We start from the raw sequence: 18,823 nt of genomic DNA on the forward strand, positions 1-18,823 counted from the left end.
TTTTTTTGTTGTTGGGAAAATAAATATTTATAGAGCTCAGAAAAAAAAATAGCTACATTCCTATTGAATTTTCTTTTATAATAGTAACGATAATATTACCCCAATTTGTTCACCTTGTTCACTTCAATTTACAAAAGATTAAAGATGATTGTTCAAACTAAGCTCTTGAAACAAAATTTTTTCCATTTAGTGGATGTTGATACTGTCGTAAATGCTACAAATATTTCCCTCGAGTTAGTTACCACCTGTGGTGTCTGCTTACTCGTCTACTAATGAATGCCCTTCTCTGAAATAGTCCCTGCACTGGTTAAATGCCAGCTCCTGAGTGTAACTCACTCACGAATTCTTTGCACTCCTCTTTCAAAGCTGAGTGAGTGTTTTGTAAGGCCTGACCTTATCATTATCGTCAATATTTCCTTATAAACTTCTTGACTTTGTCTCTGGCTGGCTTATGAGTTGCAAGTTTGTGAAACTCAAATGCAATTTCTTCATCACCAGTAGCTTCTAATTAAGTTACAACCTTCAAGGTAAACAAATAGCTTATTTTAAGTGGAAGAAAGGTTAAGTAATCAGTTCATTGTTCTTTTCTGTAGTAGGTCTCAGACTGACATTATTTTGGCAGCACACACAGATGTATATATATTTGCATAAGAAAAAGACATTGGCCTACCCACTCTCCTGTATAGTGGCTCTTGAATTTAAATAATAGCTATATCACCTTTCAGAAAAAATTGGAACCATAATTGAAGAGCTGGGGAAACTTTAGCTCAGCTAACAAGGCATGCTGTTTCCTATAAATTGAAATGATAGGTAGCTAGATATGCATGGAGACAAAACAGCATACAAATGAACCCATCCATTTGTGACTGTGTACACTTAGATCCATTGAGATTAGAATTTAAGTGCTATTTCGGGTAAGCCCTCCATCCAGTATTATTAGTATTACCTTTGTACCTTAGAAGCATTAGAGTGAAATGAACAATGGAGCCCTGTGGAATGCAATGCTCTAATGAAAACTTATAATAGAGTTACTCATCAGCGAGTAGACAGGGATCCCACTGTTTGCTTAGCCCTGACAAACTGTCAGTGTCTCCTTTCAATGGAATGTTCTTGGAAAATGAAAACAAAACATCACCTGGCCATTTGTGTTCCTTTGCTCTTCTGTAAGTGGTTATGAGCACTGGCATTTTTGTTCAGAGAAACATTCCCATGAAAACAATAGTTGCAACCAGTCTGTGCCTCTGAGAAGTGAAAGTGCATGTGCTGTTCTTAAGGACTTCCATGTAGATTCATTGCCATCACCTTGTGCATTTGGGATAATGTAAAATGGAGCAATACACCTAACCGAAGGGAGGAACGTTGATCATCGATGACCATTTTAACTCTATTCCTGTGCTAGAGTATTCAGGGGAGGACTCTGATTGTTGTTGAAGATTTCATTTCTTTTAGTGGCTCTCATCTCAGTATGATAAAGTCATCAATGCATGGAGTTAGGAAGGGTCTTGAGGAGACAGTACAGCAGATACCTCTCTGACAACTCTTGAGACACCCACCTTACCAGGACAGCACAGAGCTGACCAACTTACAGATGGATTCCCGCGTTGTACATCAGCTTTAGTTGTTAGAAAGTTAGCTTTGTGGCGAACAATAATGAATCTACTTGCAATTTCTGTCTGCCAGTCCTTGTTCTGCTGCCCAGACCTATGCAGAGTAAATCTGTTCCAGAAATGGGTGTGAATTTTAGAGTCCTACACTTGGAAAGGCCCTAAAGAGATGGCTCGGTCTAGGCTTTCTAAGGTGTGGAAAGTGATCAGATATGCAATTCAAGACTGATTCCATGCCTTTGTTCATTTATTTCTCACATATTCACTGAGCCTATACTGTTTCTCCAGGATTAGTGTAGGGATTGGGATATGCCAAAGGACAAGACAGAATGCTCATTTGTTGTTCAAATATTTGACTTTCTCTTTTAGAACAATTATGAGAATACAAATCTTTTCTACCTTATTCTATCTGTTTTTAAACTGATATTTTCACACATCTATCCACATTCTAATTTCATTCACAGATATTACCCCTTTTCTGTAGGCAACAATTATTTTTGTGTGCTGAACTATTTGGATCTTTCTTACTTAGAAAGTTAAAAGGCGATGGTAAATTATTCAGCTCTTATTCTTCTTTCCCTTAAGCTTGATTCAATTCATAGAACCTGTTTCTAGAACAACTGTTTCTTAATTTTAATCACATTGATTGTCAGTTTTCTACAATGATTGAAACTGAACACGGTGTTTAGGATCTGGTGAAAGGATAATTTCTTCTCTTGCATATGCTAGCTGTCTGTGAACACACCCTAGACTCACAATGACTTGATTATCACAAAAGTGACCTTGCTGGAAAATATTTATCTTGTGATTGACAATCACCTAAGTTTTTTTTTTTTTTTTCCAGCTTGCGCTTCTCCTGAGAGTTATTGTTTTTCCTTTCTCTGGCTATGGCAATCTTTGCTTTTTTTTTTAAATAAAGTATTCTGCTTTAAGTTGGTCCTATCTTATAAGTGACAGCCAATTCTACATCCCTGGCTTTGATCTCTCTCCATAAATCTGGATGCATCCATCCAAAGGACTTCTTGACACTGTTACAGCATGGAAATCCAAAGCACATCTCAGCCTAGGTGGACTGAGCTAGGCTCCAAACAAAACAACAGAAAGCTTTGCTTCTCCTATTCTTCCCATTTCCCTACCTCAGTTGCTTAACCCCCCAAATTCATGTTGTCTGTGATTTCTTTTTGTTCAAGCAAAAGCCTATTGATTTTATCTGTAAAAATATCCTAAAAGTCTTATTGACTTTACCTGTAAGAATAGCCTCAATCTCTCCATCTCTTTCTATATCCACTATTATAACCTCTGTCCAAGCCCCTTCTCTTACTTGGTCTCTTACAATTACCCGACCTCCCCTTACCCCCAACACCTCCCCCCCAACCCAACCCCCACCCCGCCAACACACGCTGATTCATCTCCCTACATCCTGTTTGGGCCCTGACAGTCCACTCACCACAAAGAAATAAAAGTTATCTTGTAATGGTTAAATCAGATCCTCTCTCTCTCATTTCAATTTGAAAGCAAAGTCATTTGTAATCTGCCCCAGCCTTATTTTCTTGACTCCATTTCCTCCTGTCAATCCCTCTTCCACTAATCTACAACCACCTACTGGCCTTCTATTCTTCATTTCACACCAGATCTGCCCTCCAGAACGGCTCTCACCTTGATCTTTGCATAGTAAATTCCTTATTATCATTCAGATCTCAGTTTAAATGTCACCTCCTCAGAGAGGACTTTCTTAAATTTTCAATGCAAAGTAGCTTTACTCTCTATCATATCACTCTATTTTAACTGCCTTCATGACACTTATTTTTAACATATATTTTTAGCCCATTTATCTACATGTTGTTTGTCTCCTCAAACTAGAATATGATCCCAGTGAAACTAGGGCGTTTCTTGTTCACTGCTGTATCCCTACACATAGGCTACTGCCAGACCAGGCACATAATTAAATATTTATAGGTGAATTCTATGTTTTATGGTCCTGCCTTGTCACTATTTAGAGATCAATGGTTAACTTTACTCCTATCTCCCTGGTACTGGTGATCTTATCATTTCTGCGTCACCTGTAGGCCTAAAGGAATTCCCAGTTCCTTTGTCTTGCCCATTAATGAGCTATGAATTGGGAAGGAGAAGGTGGGTCCCGTGGGGTTACCATTCAGTACTGTTACTTCAGAACATTAAAAGCTCCTAGTTATCTGAAAGAGTAGCTCTCACAAATGGCAGACCCAAATTTCTGATACTCAAGAGATTAACTTTTATAATGTTGTATTTTGTGGATTTTCTTTAGGAGTTTTGGTTTTAATAATTATCTCAGTTTGAGAAATTTGGGTGCTGGAAATTACTGACCTCAGAAAGTCACTTGAATGGCACAAACTTGGGCTTCCTAGTGATACGCAGACCATAAATTATAGTCCCAGCATTCATCCCTCAGCCTGGCTCTGGAGATTGTCTCGCTTGTCTGTGCTCATTTTATATCATCTGTAGACTTTGGTTATTGTCTGTGTTAGTCTTCCCACTTGGATGTTGGCATTTCCTAGTTTTTTTGGCTGATCCTATCCTTCCATTTAATCCATGCTTTTGCTCCTTCACGTAGATTCAGTTCATTCAGCATGCTTTTATTTTCCAGCAACCAATTTCTCCACCTTGGGCTCAGTTTTTCTTTGGAACTTCCATCTCAGAACTCAGAGCTCAGAAGGCTGTGAATGGTCCCTCTGTTTCTACTTTGTGGTATCTTATCTTCATGTATAAAGTAAAGACGGCTGTCCTCTGCCCTATTAATGGCAGTGATGTGAAGGCTCCTCCTTCCCTGGGATGCTGGTGGCACTCACTGCAATTTTTTTCTGCTGACCTTCACCATTAAGGAAACTGAGAATGAGACCAGGACAGAGGCCTTTAATAACCACTTTGACTTCTTCCTATCAAGACAATAATCAATCCAAAGTTGTCAAAATAAACCAGGAGCTAAAGAAATACATTTTTTTTTTTAACCTCCTGTACTTATCAGACAGAGTTAACTAGTTAGCGGCCATGACATATTTTGAAGCACCTGTGATTCATTAGGAATCAAACCAAGAGGATACGTGGCAGGAAAGGTAAACCCATTCCTAATTATACTCTCACTTTCACTTTTAAAATGAGAAACTCATTTCCATGAGAAGCAGTTCAGATTTGCCCAACTTCCTCTGGTTCCACATCAATGATTATTTAGCCTCAGCCTATTAAAAAAATAAGCCAAGTCCATAAAAGTCGAAATAAGATTAACTGTCATCATCATGCTGTACATTAGATCTCCAAGAACTCATTCATCTTGCATAACTGAAACTTTGTACCTTTGACCATTTCTCCCTCCTGCCCATTCTCCACTTCCGCCCATTCTCCACTCCAACCCTCTGAGAGACCAGCTTCATTATGACCAACCTTTCACTATATCTCTATCAATCAAAGTATCATTTTACACTTTAAATATGTACAATTTTTTTAATGTCAAAGATATCTCAGTAAAGTTGTTTAAGAGAAAATAAAAGTCAAGACTGATGCTGATAATTTAGGAATGATAGAGGATGACATGGCTGGATGACATCACCAATTCGATGGACATGAGTTTGCGCAAGCTGCAGGAATTGGTGATAGACAGGGAAGCCTGGCATTCTGCAGTCTATGGGGCCGCAAATAGTTGGACACAACTGAGCAACTGAACTGAAACATTTTTATGTCCACTGTCTGATTTTGTTTATAAAAGCAGGTCTAGGTATACCAGAAATATAAAACTTGTTTCATGACAGACTAGTTTTTCTAGCTGAGTAAAGAGATTGACTTTCTTATTTTTAAGATCAGTTTATTTGGGGAGAGAGGATAAGATAGAGACATATTTGCAGAGACCGGACTGAGTAGGTTGACTGGTAATGGGGACAGAGATTTGTATCTAGTTCATGGATGTTAGCATAAATCATGCTTGAAAAGTGCCTGGATAGATTAGAAGAGTTTTCTTAATCATTCCTTTTTTTAAAAATTTATATATTCATTTAACATTTATATAGTACCATGTGCCAATGTTTCTGCTAATTGCTAGGAATGCAAAAATGAATAGTATGGTCTTTGACCTCAAAAAGATTATAGTTCATTGAGAGAGTCAAACATATGTTTTAAAACTGTATGTAATATCAGGTAAGAAGCATTATAATAAAGGTGTGATATCAAGTGGGTGGTGGGGCGGGGGTGGTCAGACAATGAACATAACCTATGTGACCCCTGAATTCACACGATTATAATGTTGAACAGAGGGATTTCAGGTAAGTTAAGAATTCATCACTCAGCACTATGATAGGGAAAGGCATAAATGTTGTAGGAAAATAGAGTTTCTACATTTGAACTCGGAGAACTGTGTGTTGTGGAGTCAGAGAAGAATTAAGAACTAACCAGGCAAAAGGATCGCAGAAAATGAAGCAAGTAAAGCTGCTTTTGGGAAGGAGGAGCGTTGAGAAAATTTTCTCAGAGAAGATGGTCTTTGAACTCTGTCCTCTGGTTAAATCAAGCAACAGTTGGGAACTCCATAATATCAAGAAAGGGATATTATTAAGGAATTGACCGCTCAAGATTACTCAACTCTTGTTCACTAAGCAGCATCCTTTTAAAGAGTTTCAGATGCTGTGTCCACAAAGGGCCAGGCCTTCCTCTTCTCGCTGGTCTAAAGACGGAACAGTGTTGCCCAGAACGTCTCAGGCACTCAGTACTTGTTCCTAAAAGCCCCTTAAAGTGGCATCAGGGAGGGAAAATGATACTTCATCCATTCTGAGCAAATAGGAAATGCTATTTTTGATCTGAAAGACACACACCTCCCTTCCCATAGGGTACACCCCACACTACTCAATTTATCTGTGTCCAAAAGTCCAGAGACTGAATTGATTGTGCTGTAACTGAACCTCAGGTTTCATTCTGAGTACTTGAGATGTGACACCTCATCCACTAAGCCCTCCTGCCTGGCTTGTTTTTTTTTCTTCCCCAGTTCTAAGATGTTGAAATATTCTTTTTTTTTTGCATTTCTTGGGGCTGTCTCTGCTTGAGCCAGGACATGCCGTTTTTATCAAATCTCATAATAATATAGAGAGATGTTGAAGATTAATGCCTATTGATAATCCAGACTGCCATAAAATGAGATAAGAGGAGAATTTAATAACCTGAAAAACAGTTGTGAAAGAGTGTGGTTTTCTCTTCAGCTGTCTCTTCCATGTTCTTGTTTCCAACCCAGGGTGAGTTTTGACGAGGGCCACTCCTGGGACAAGTATGGTTTCACTTCGGTTCCTCTCTTTGTGGATGGGGCCCTGGTGGAGGCAGGCGTGGAGACCCAGATTATGACGTGAGTACTTCTTTGTGGCTGAGAGGAATCCAGGGGCTTGGTTTCTGCTTCCACGGAGGCCGTGGGTTTTCCCCAGGGAGGCTTACACTGAAGCATTTCAGTGTCTGGGTCAAAGTTTCCTCATCTGTAAGATGCTCACAGCCACCAATTCAAATGGCTACTGATGGGATTACAGAAGCTGGGCTTCTAACAGAAAAGTTAAGGTTTCTCATAGAATTACAGTATTGTAACAAATTTATCCAAAACCCAAGCAAACAGAAAACTTAAGGCTTCAGATGTGTTTTCTCTTTCCAAAACAGCCCAGTAAAGGAGTAAGGATGGGGACAGGGGATAAAGCAGCCAACTTACTGAAAACAGGGGATGTTTAAAGGGAACCGCCTGGAGTCTGAGAGACACATACACAGAGTTACTGTTGTTCCACTTCAGATTCATTTGCTGTGAAAAGTTTTCTGTAGTCCTTTACAGTGAGAATAGATGGTGGGGATATATATCTGAAAGCTAGATAAAGCCCCTGAGTACTTTCTGAATATTAAAGAAGATAACTTGATGTTTTCTAAAAATATATCAAAATCTAATTCTCAAAAAATGGATGACCCATGTGTGTGTGTGTGCGCTTGTGTAAATAGAGGAGTGTGGGGGAATAGTTATGTTAATACTTCACCAGTAATACCAAACCACACCTCACCTCATCTTCCCCGGTCCCGAGACTGGAATACTTCACATTTTAATTATTCACTGGACAGAATGAAGGGAGTCTTCTGAGCAAGATTAAGGGGAATTTGCTGTACTGTGGAGTTGTCACAGAAAGGCTTACAGAATGCTGCTGGACTGGTTTGGGGGAAGGTTGTCTTTGTACTGTAAGAGAGACTGCTGTTCTTTTAACCTTTGTGTTCATTAATTTCTTTAAGCTAGAATCAGTCTTCCCAAAGAGACCGATGAGCTTTGAGGAGGAGGCAAGTGGCTAATTCCTATGCTTTACTTTTCCCCCAGAGTGACGTTAAAAAATTATTTATAACTGTGGATATGCAGTTTTGATCAAATGTTATAATCTAGCCCCAGACTGGACCACTTTTACCATGTTCCTCACCTCCACTTCCATCCTCATATCCAGAGAGTTGTCCAGCCACTTCTCTGAGCTTTCAGAAATACAGAAAGCAAACAAAACAAATGGACAAAAGTCCAGTCCTAAGAAATTCAGCAGAAACACTACAAAGGGGTTTCTTGTCTACAGCAAGAGTCTTATAGGATTCTCAATGTCCTCATTATTTAAAAAGTGTTTATAACAGAAAATTTGGCTCCACAGTATGTCTTTAAAATTATTTGGAACAAATGCAGCAAAGAGCGATTTTAAATTAAATTTCTCTGAATTTTCCAAATTGCCTGTACAGACTTCTCTCAAACTTCAAGGGTTTGTGCAACGTGCCTTTTAAAGCCTTTTAACACTCATTTTTGAGCATGTTGTTTGTGTTTGGCACATAGACTCTATGGTTGGAAAGTGAAAGACATGATGTCAAACCCTATGAGGAACTACTATACATCTTCCCAGTGGGTGGATTTCGTTTGTAACTGGCGTCCTTAGGTGCAAACCTTTGCCATGACAGGACTTCTCTAGACAATTCTGTTGTACAGTTTGAGGATTTCCTGTAGAATTTGTTACTCAGGAAGTACAGCTTTAATTTGAGTTTTTCCAGCAATTTCTTTTCATTCTCCTAAAATATCCTCTAAAACAGATATCTTACCATCTAAATTTCTGATTAAAGTTTCTATGATAACAAGTGAACTGTGTGGGTAAGCTGGTGAGTCACTTGATTAATTAAGAGTTAACAATATTGTATGCAAGTTTAGCTGTTCAAGCCATAGACAATATTTAAGATATAGATGTTATTAATGCTTAGCCATTGTGGAGAAGGCAATGGCACCCCACTCCAGTACTCCTGCCTGGAAAATCCCATGGATGGAGGAGCCTGGTAGGCTGCAGTCCATGGGGTCGCTAGGAGTCGGACACAACTGAGTGACTTCCCTTTCACTTTTCACTTTCATGCATTGGAGAAGGAAATGGCAACCCACTCCAGTGTTCTTGCCTGGAGAATCCCAGGGATGGGGGAGCCTGATGGGCTGCCGTCTCTGGGGTCGCACAGAGTCAGACACGACTGAAGGGACTTAGCAGCAGCAGCAATGCTTAGCATCTAAAGCTTCATCATTTGGTTAATACACAAGGACTAAATATTCAAAGACACTATCATAATACAAATTTTATGTCTAAAATATAAATGATTTGAGAAATATGTAGATATATTCGTATAGTGAATATGTATGTGCAGGTATTTTTGTATATAGACATGCAGACATATACAGGTACACATAGATACACATGTATATATGGAGAGATTTAGACAACAGAGACACACAAATGAGAGAGAAATTCCAAGGATCTAGGATTGTGGCAAAACTTTTATAAGGTTATACTACTAAAAAACAAGTGGTACCTTTTTGCCAGATACTCTTATTGATGAGCAAATCAAGAAGAAACCCCTGTCCTTGTGGACTTCGCATACTTGTGCATTAAATAAACATGGCACAAATGACTCTGTCATGTTATGCAGAATACTCTGCCGAGAGATTAAAATATTTTTGTAGGAACTCCAGGAAGCATATCACAGAATACTAGGAATACCACCTTCTTTTCTTTTGTAAGCTGACTTTTGCAAATTATTTCCCATACTTTGTCACTAGCTATGAAAAGAATGCCTTTCTTTCTAGAACCTCCTGTAATACAACCACTAAGGAGTTTTAAGTTATGAGTTCCAAGTTCTATAAGGCAACGGTACTTACACTCAAGAAGATTGTGCAATCTGCTTTGAATTTATCAAGCCAGATGTGGCTTTTCAGATCTGATGACAAGCCCTAGAAAATTGATACAGCTCTAGAAGATCGGGCAGTGACAATACAAGTGGTCCTAAGGTTAGCTTTTCCCTGTTTATGTAGCAAAGAGGTACACCAGTCCTCCTTTTATTCTGTGTTCTCATCTCTTTATGTGATATATCCTGCATGCTCCCCTATGTGGCCACTCTGAACTCATCTCATGCTTCTCTTGGGCGTTACTTTGAATAATAGTGCTTATACACCAATCTGTACATGACCTGGCACTTCCCAGCGAGTTTAAGGCCATAGTTAAATTCTGTATTTATCTAATCATAAATGGTAATACTTTTTTTTTTTTCTTAACTTCAGATGGGGTTTAGTTGGTCACATGGATATGAAGGAGGTTGATCTCAGGGCTAAACCATTTACTGAAAAGACAATATAGCCCTTCTGTTTTCCTTTCCTCCCCAATAAGACTCCAAGGAGTGTGGTAGAGTTTGTCCCCCTTCTACCTTGCTTATCAAGATCTTTTAAATGGTTAGTAAGCAGAAAAGGAACTAGAATAGTGCATAAGTTTCTTATATGGGATTTGAGACAGGCAGGTGTTTGTCTTTAATGGAATAAAGATGAGTTTTGGAAGCAAACACCCAACTGACTATAAACAATTCAAGCTTCCTATTTTTAAGTTTTCATTAAATCAAAGTTTCTGTAATATGAAAATGACCCAGGGCCCTTTAGATAGCAGAAGGGTAGTCTCTGGAATGATTGCCAAGAGGCAATTTCTGTCTTGATTTTAGGTTTAAAAAGGACTTTAAAACCAAGTGACCCACTAGGATGACCACTGCTTTTCTTCAAGGAATGGCCATGCAGAGACTGAAGCAGGAGTTCAAAAGATTTTATATATCCCTTATGAATTTCAAGGACAGGAAATTTATTTGGGGATAAGATTACTTAACCTTACCGTTTAAACAGAAGCTTACTAATGATGTAATTCAAATAATGATGTTGGTTATTTGAATTCTGTATCTTTCCTCTTTCTGTTTAACCCTGACTCTGATACTCAACTAGAGTCAGGCAGAAGTAAAAGCAAACTCATTCACACTGAGGTTTTATTGCCTTATCCTGTTACATTCATTTAAATATTTATAAGTTTGTGATGGTTAATGTTATGTGTCAACTTGACTAGGTCATGAGGTACCTAGATACTTGGTCAGACATTATTTTGTATGCTTCTGTGAAGGTGTTTTTGGGTAAGATTAACATGTAAATCAGTAGACCCAGTAAAACAGATCGTTTTCCCTAATGTGGTGGAACTTATCCAATCAGTTGAAAATCTAGATAGAACTAAAAGGAACTAAAAGGCTAACTCTTCCCTGGGCAAGAGAGAATGAAGACTTCTTGCCTGGCTGCATTTGAAATGGGACATGGCTTTTTCTTGCCTTTGATTACAACTGAAACTTCCACTTTTCCTGAGATTCAAGCTTGGGATTCCACCACTGGCCCTCGTGTCTCTCCAGCTTGCTAAACCACTCTGCAGGTCTTGGGACATGTCAGCCTCCATAACTGTATGAGCCAGTTCCATATAGTAAGTCTCTCTCTCTCTTTCCCATCCCTATCTCTGTGTCATTTTCTATTGCTATTGCCTATTCACTCTGTTTCTCTAGAGAGCCCTGACTACTACATAGTTAATTAATTCAAAAACATTTAATGAGATTCTAATATATTTTAGACTTTTAAGGGGTCGGACACAACTGAGTGACTTCACTTTCACTTTTCACTTTCATGCATTGGAGAAGGAAATGGCAACCCACTCCAGTATTCTTGCCTGGAGAATCCCAGGGACGGGGGAGCCTGGTGGGCTGCCATCTATGGGGTCGCACAGAGTTGGACACGACTGAAGCGACTTAGCAGCAGCAGCAGCAAGGGGTATTAAAGAGGTAAATATAACTCTTTCTACCTTTGAGGAGCTCTCAGTCCAGTGTATTGGTGTGGGGGGAAATGAGATACACAATCTTTAGGAAATCCTAGTTAGAAAGCCAGGATATAAGTAGAAGAAAGTAAAAACTTCACATATATGAAAGGTGACAACTGAGTCAGTCTGGAATTTTCAATAGCAGTTCACCAGTAGAAAACTAATTTATAGGTAATAGAATGTAAGTTCAAAGAAAGCACACATTTTTAATAGTTTTGCTGAGTACTGTAACTGCAGCACCTAAAATGGGAGTAGATGCATAGTAGAAATCAGTAATTATTGGTTGAAAAAATGAGTGACTTCAAAAAAAAGGAAAGAACGATGAGAGCATATGCCTGAGGTTACGTGATATTAAGCAGTAGAACCAATGAAGGGTCTTAGGTTATATTTAGGAATTTGACTTATATTCAGAGTGTTCTTGAAATTGAAAACATGGAAACACCACTCCTCTTCTCAAAACCCTTCTTCAAAACTCTTCTCCAAAGTGGAAGGCTTTCCATTGCCTTTCAGATAAAGTCTAAACTCATCGAATGGTCTACAAATACCTACACTGAGTCCATATCTAGAACTCATTTGTGGCCCCCATGCTCTAAACTCCCTTCTCTGATTCACTGGTACCTTCCTGCCCCGGGGTCTTTATCTGTGTATCCATCTGGAATATGCCTGTCTTCCCCACTTGAATAACCAAACTTCTAATTAAGTATCTTTCAGGTCTCAGCTTATGTATTAGCTTTTCTGGCACATCTTCCTTTAGCCCACCAGAAAAGGTTGGGGCTCCATGTTATATGTAGTCCTACCTCATATATTTTTTGCTTCACAACACTTTAGGCAATACATATTAACAAAAGTGGCAGTTGGTTTAGTAGCTTCCCCTCCCTCTTCATCTACCCTTAAGATACAGAGATATGTGTATACATGTAAACACACACACAGGCAAACATGCACACAAGTGCACACACACACACAGACTTTAAGTTCCCATGAGGGAAGATCTCTGTGTACCTTATTCTTTGACTACCATTTGCATCATTTTTGTACTAGCACTGAGGATTTAACCATATATATGTACTGACTGATTGAATGCAGAAATGAATTTTATAGACCCCAGATATTCTGAAGTGCTCTATGTGATCAGAATCCAGGAGTTGCAAATTATGGGAGCCTGGAGTTGGGGAGGAATCTGAGCGGTGCATGTCTCTGTGCAAATGTGTGATGATGAAGCAGGGGGTAGAATGGCAGTGGGCACAGAAGGGCAGTTAGAAAATAAGGAACATCCCAGGAATTTCTTATTTCCTCCGCCATCCACAGACTCTTTTCAGCTTCCACTTCTACCAGAAGCCAAAGCTAAGGAACAGGCAACCCTCTAACACCGTGGTTTTATAGAGGAATTTGTGTGGAGGAGACAGTCCCCAGCTTGCAGGCATGGGATTTGCTTGCTTTTATTGCTCTTTTTCCCACTGTCTCTTCAAAGGTTATTATTTCAACATTCCCCAGGTAACCTTGACAGGAACCATCTAGTCTAGTCTAATTCACAGTGAAATGTGACCATTCCTATTACTTAAGGCTGAGAATGGCGCTGGGTGATTGACAAGCCGGAGGGCCTATTGCCATCTCAGGCAGAGGCTTTCCAGTCAAAGAGATGGCCCTGGCTGTTAGAGCACTTGCGTTTCTTTGGTTCCCTGCTGCTGCTGCTGCTGCTAAGTCACTTCAGTCATGTCCGACTCTGTGCGACCCCATAGACGGCAGCCCACCAGGCTCCCCCATCCCTGGGATTCTCCAGGCAAGAACACTGGAGTGGGTTGCCATTTCCTTCTCCAATGCATGAAAGTGAAAAGTGAAAGTGAAATCACTCAGTCGTGTCTGACTCTTCGAGACCCCACAGACTGCAGCCTAGGCTCCTCTGTCCATGGGAGTTTCCAGGCAAGAGTACCGGAATGGGTTGCCATTGCCTTCTCCTATTGGCCCCAAAATTAATGCTTTAAGGAGAGCTCTTTTTTGCTTGGCTCAGATGTGGCATCAGATTCTGCAGTCTCAAAGCAACATTTGAAATTCTTTCTTGATATGAAATATTTTAACCAATTGGTTGTGATTTAGTTGATCCTTTACAGGGGCCAAGGAGAACCTGGTAGCCTGTCACAGGAAAAGAAATCCCCAAAGGGAGGGGTTCAGCTTCCTTGGAAGAAAGCAGATACTCCCTTGGAGGAGCAAGTGTCAGCCAGCTGGCATCTGCTCTGCTCCTTCCTTCGTGTCAGCTGTCGTGCTGAACTCTCCCTCAAACTTGATTTCACTGACGTCTCACAGTAATCCCACCAGGTAGATTGGATTATTGTCCTTGGGCAAGGGAAAACACTGAAGCTCAGAGAAATTAAGTGCTCAGCTCATACATTCAGTAAGAGGAAAGCAGAGCAAGGAATGTGAGTTTCAAACTTTAGGCTCAGAACTGAAATTTGAAGAAAGGTACTAGAGTTCTCCAAGGATTGTTCACTAAAGGATCACGGTGTTTGGGACAAGAAGGGCAGGGATGTTATTCACCAAGAATTTTAGCCACTGTGCTGTCAGATACGAAGTCACAACAGACCTATTCAAACACAACCTATCTGAAAAAATATGACAAACACATGAAAACTAGAAAACAAGTAAATGGTAAAGGGTTGGGACAACTTGCAGTTGCCATTAAATATCAAAGAAGTGATTAAAATAGAATAGATACGGCTTTGTATCTCTGCGGAGAGGGAGGAGCAAAGATATCCAGGTGCGGGGAGAGTATGAGCAAACACGGAGCAATAGGAACTTGTTTGGCCTGAAGAGGGGAAAGCAAGAAATGGGAAGGGCCAGAGATGCTCTCAGCAAATTGTCTAGGGCCAATTGTCTCGCTGAGTCCCTGTATAAATCCATTTCTAATTGGCATAAATCTCTGATCCATTGTTCCACCAGCAGAACTAATAGCTGAAGTGAAGGGGAAGAGATAACATTTTTGTAGAAAATTATGCAAACCCCAAAGCTGCAGAGGTTTTAAAGAAAAAAAAAAAAAAGCAAAGACCTTCTTTCTACTTAGGAAACTGTGACTGCATGCTTAGCAAGAAACATGTTCTCAAATACAGCCCTGGTGAACACAGAGACCCAGCCCTGAGCTTAAATGTATTGTTTAGCCTCTAGTGACTGCATCCGATGAAGTCATTGGAAATTAACCAGCACTGCTTCCATTGATCTGTTTTTCAATTCTCTGTTGTTTGCTGGAAGAATCTGATTTTACTTTGCCTGAAGTAAGTCATTCGAGTAATCAGCAAATCCAGTGGAACTCTTAAATCATCGCCTCTCAGGCTGGTTGCTGGATTCAGATCCTTCAGGTTGTCACCAGACTTGCCATCCATTCAGAGGCCTGCTGAGTAAGAGCCAAGGAGTACGAAAGCAGAATTCACGGCGACATAGGGGCTTTGGATGATACTCCAAAGGGCTTTGGATGATTCCAAAGCCCTTTGGGAGATACTGGAAGCTGGCAGTAGTCTGGAAAGAAAAGGCTTATGTGGACCAGTAGATTGCTGTGTGGGATGAGTGGTGACTGAGAGCGTAGATTTTGTAGAGTCATACTCCAGGGACAGGTCTCAGACCGCCACTTACCATCCCTCTGATCTTAAATGTCTTACTTACCTTTCTTAGCTTTGGGTTCCACGTGTGAATGTGAGAATTAAGTGAAATAACTAACATTGAGTGACATTTGAGATGCTTTCAGTCTCCATAGTCTAATGATCAAGATATGGGCCACCTGCAGGAAGAACTTTAGCCAACTAGGAGAGAGGTGAGCAGACTCTCCATGTAAAGATTTTAGAGTTTGCAGGGACTTTCCTGCATCTGCTTGGTTCTCCTGGTCCAGTGTGAAAGCCACCACAGACAACATGCAGTGAATGGATATGCGATATGGAAGACAGCATGCAGTGTCTTCCAATGAAAATTCAATTATAGATGCTCAACTTTGAATTTCATACAATTTTCACGTGGTATAAAATGTGATTCTTCATTTGCCTTCCCCTCCAACCATTTAAAATAAAAAAATTGTTGTTTGCTTATAGGCCATCCAGAAGAGGCATTGGTCCAGATTTGTCCCATTGGCTATAGTTTGTTGACTCTGAACAAGAGGGTACATGCAGTTTAATCTTTTGTGGCTATTGTTACAAATAATGAATTTTTGAAATGGTTTACACAAGCTTCCCCTATCCATAAACTATTTTAGTTGCTTATGAAGGAAGTGATCTCTTGGTATCCACTGTGATTGGTTCCAGGACACTGCTTACCATAGTGGGTACCAAAAATTCACAGATGCTCAAATCCCTTATATATAATGACATAGTATTTGTATAATATCTTTCTACATACTTTAAATCATCTCTGGATTACTTATATAATATTTAATTCAATATAAAGTATATATAAATAGTTCCCAGTGTATGGCAAAGTCAGGTTTTGCTTTTTGGAACTTTCTGGAATTTTTTTTTTTTTTAATGTTCCATGGTTGGTTGAAATCGTGGATGTGGAACCGGCAGATATGTTGGGCTAACTATATTGAATTGACAAATCATTGGAAATGATTTCCTCATTTCCTTATTGAGGAAGTTTCTTCATTTCTTATGTTAGCCATACAGACAAATCTCACCTCTTTCAGGAAGCCCTCCACAGTTCTTCCAGCTCTTATTTTCTTTCATTAAATTCCTATGTTAAGCTTCTGCGTTTGGACCACAGATAAATTGTTTGGTCTACATTTTTCTTAATGGAACTAAAATTTTCAATCGGAAGCATCTTGTGGCATTGAGCCCAAATGCCCATCATCCTACAGGCTGCTGGAGCTATGTGGAAGCTGCCTACTTTCCACTGGTTGAGCTGATTCTTGCCCGCCTCTCATCTGATGTGTACATCTTCTCCAGCTGTATCAGCTTACTCATTGTTCATTTAAGTTGACCCCCTGGCTCCTGTATGATTTTGGGTTTGTGATTCCCAATATCGACTCTACATGCTTAATTTTATACCTTTATTTTTTCCTAATAGTTCTTTTTAGAAAGTTTTTAAAATATAGTAAAGCACAAAGAATAGTATTACGAACACTTGTGTGCCAACCCCTTGGAATTTAATAAATACTAACATGTTACCATTTTAGCTTTATATTTCTAAAATAAATATGCAGGGTATTCTAGGTACACTAGCAAAGTAATGCTCAAAATTCTCTAAGCCAGGCTTCAACAGTATGTGAACTGTGAAATTCCATATATTCAAGCTGGATTTAGAAAAGGCAGAGGAACAAGAGATCAAACTACCAACATCTGCTGGATCATCAAAAATCAAGAGAGTTCCAGAAAAACATCTACTTTTGCCTTATTGACTACATCAAAGTCTTTGACTGTAGATCACAACAAACTATGGAAAATTCTTAGAGATGGGAATACCAGACCACCTGACCTGCCTCCTGAGAAATCTGTATGCAGGTCGAAAAGCAACAGTTAGAATTGGACATGGAACATAAGGCTGGTTCCAAACTGGGAAAGGAGTACATCAAGGCTGTATATTGTCACCCTGCTTATTTAACTTATATGCAGAGTGTATCATGCAAAATGCTGGGCTGAATGAAGCACAAGCTGGAATCAAGATTGCTGGGAGAAATATCAATGACCTAAGATGAGCAGATGACACAATCCTTATGGCAAAAAGTGAAGAAGAACTAAAATGCTTCTTGATGAAAGTGAAAGAAGAGAGTGAAAAAGTTGGCTTAAAACTCAACATCCAGAAAACTAAGATCATGGCATCTGGTCCCATCACTTAGGGCAAATAGCTGGGGAAACAGTGGAAACAGTGAGAGATTTTATTTTGGGGGGCTTCAAAATCACTGCAGATGGTAACTGCAGCCATGAAATTAATAGACACTTGCTCCTTGGAAGAAAAGCTATGACCAACCTAGATAGCATATTTCAAAGCAGAGACATTACTTTAACAACAAAGGTCCATCTAGTCAAAGCTATGGTTTTTCCTGTGGTCATGTATGGATGTGAGAGTTGGACTGTAAAGAAAGCTGAGTGCCGAAGAATTGATGCTTTTGAACTGTGGTATTGGAGAAGACTCTTGAGAGTCCCTTGGACTGCAAGGAGATCCAACAGTCCATCCTAAAGGAAATTAGTCCTTAATATTCATTGGAAGGACTGATGCTGAAGCTGAAACCAATACTTTGGTCACCTAATGTGAAGAACCTACTCATTGGAAAAGACACTGATGCTGGGAAAGTTTGAAGGTGTGAGGAGAAGGGGACGACAGAGGATGAGATGGTTGAATGGCATCACTGACATGATGGACATGAGTTTGGGTAAACTCCAGGAGTTGGTGATGGACAGGGAAGCCTGGCGTGCTGCAGTCCATGGGGTCGCAAAGAGTTGGACATGGCTGAGCGACTGAACCAAACTGATCCTAGGTAGAGTTGGTCTCCTTGGAGTTGCCCGTTTCCAAACCCCTTCCCATTGCTTCCTATACTAATCAACCACTGCTGTGAATTTGGTGTATATCCTTCTAGTAAGGGTATTGATACTTTTAGTACATATTTAATTATCCATATAAATATATGTAGTATTCTTTTGTTTTTAAAAATGTCTAATTATCTAAATGCTATTATTCCTTTATGTGTCTGTCACTGAGTATTACCTGTCTTGGGACAAATCCGTCTGATACAGACACATAAATGCTGTGGCCTTCTATTGTGATATGAATATGCATAGTTTATTTCTCCATTCTCCTACTGATGGACATTTAATTTTTTTCCTGGTTTGCACTATTGCAGACAATATTGTCCTGCCTTTATATGTGTCTCCAAATGCACACACAGAAGTTCTCTGAGCTGCATACCTAAAAATGGAATTGCTGGCTCATGGTGAATTGGTGTTGTCACTTTTATTTTTCACCGTGTTCTAACTGTTTTACATATTGGTCATCTCTCCAGTTATAGTCTGAGGTCTTTTTTAGTCTGAAAGATTCATGAGGTTGGCAGCTGTCTTATTTGTCATCCTC

The 18,823-nt window shown here is 39.6% G+C and overlaps 1 protein-coding gene across 1 annotated transcript in view; it reads left to right on the plus strand.

Annotated features, from left to right (window-relative positions):
- SORCS3 (sortilin related VPS10 domain containing receptor 3) overlaps positions 1-18,823 on the plus strand; it is a 979,390-nt gene that overhangs the window by 883,917 nt on the left and 76,650 nt on the right. Inside the window, exon 14 of the mRNA NM_001205986.3 lies at positions 6,847-6,954. Coding sequence (NP_001192915.3) covers positions 6,847-6,954 — 108 coding nt within the window. The remainder of the gene's footprint in view (positions 1-6,846; positions 6,955-18,823) is intronic.

Source organism: Bos taurus, chromosome 26 (genome assembly GCF_002263795.3).
Source record: "Bos taurus isolate L1 Dominette 01449 registration number 42190680 breed Hereford chromosome 26, ARS-UCD2.0, whole genome shotgun sequence".
Lineage (NCBI taxonomy): Eukaryota > Metazoa > Chordata > Mammalia > Artiodactyla > Bovidae > Bos > Bos taurus.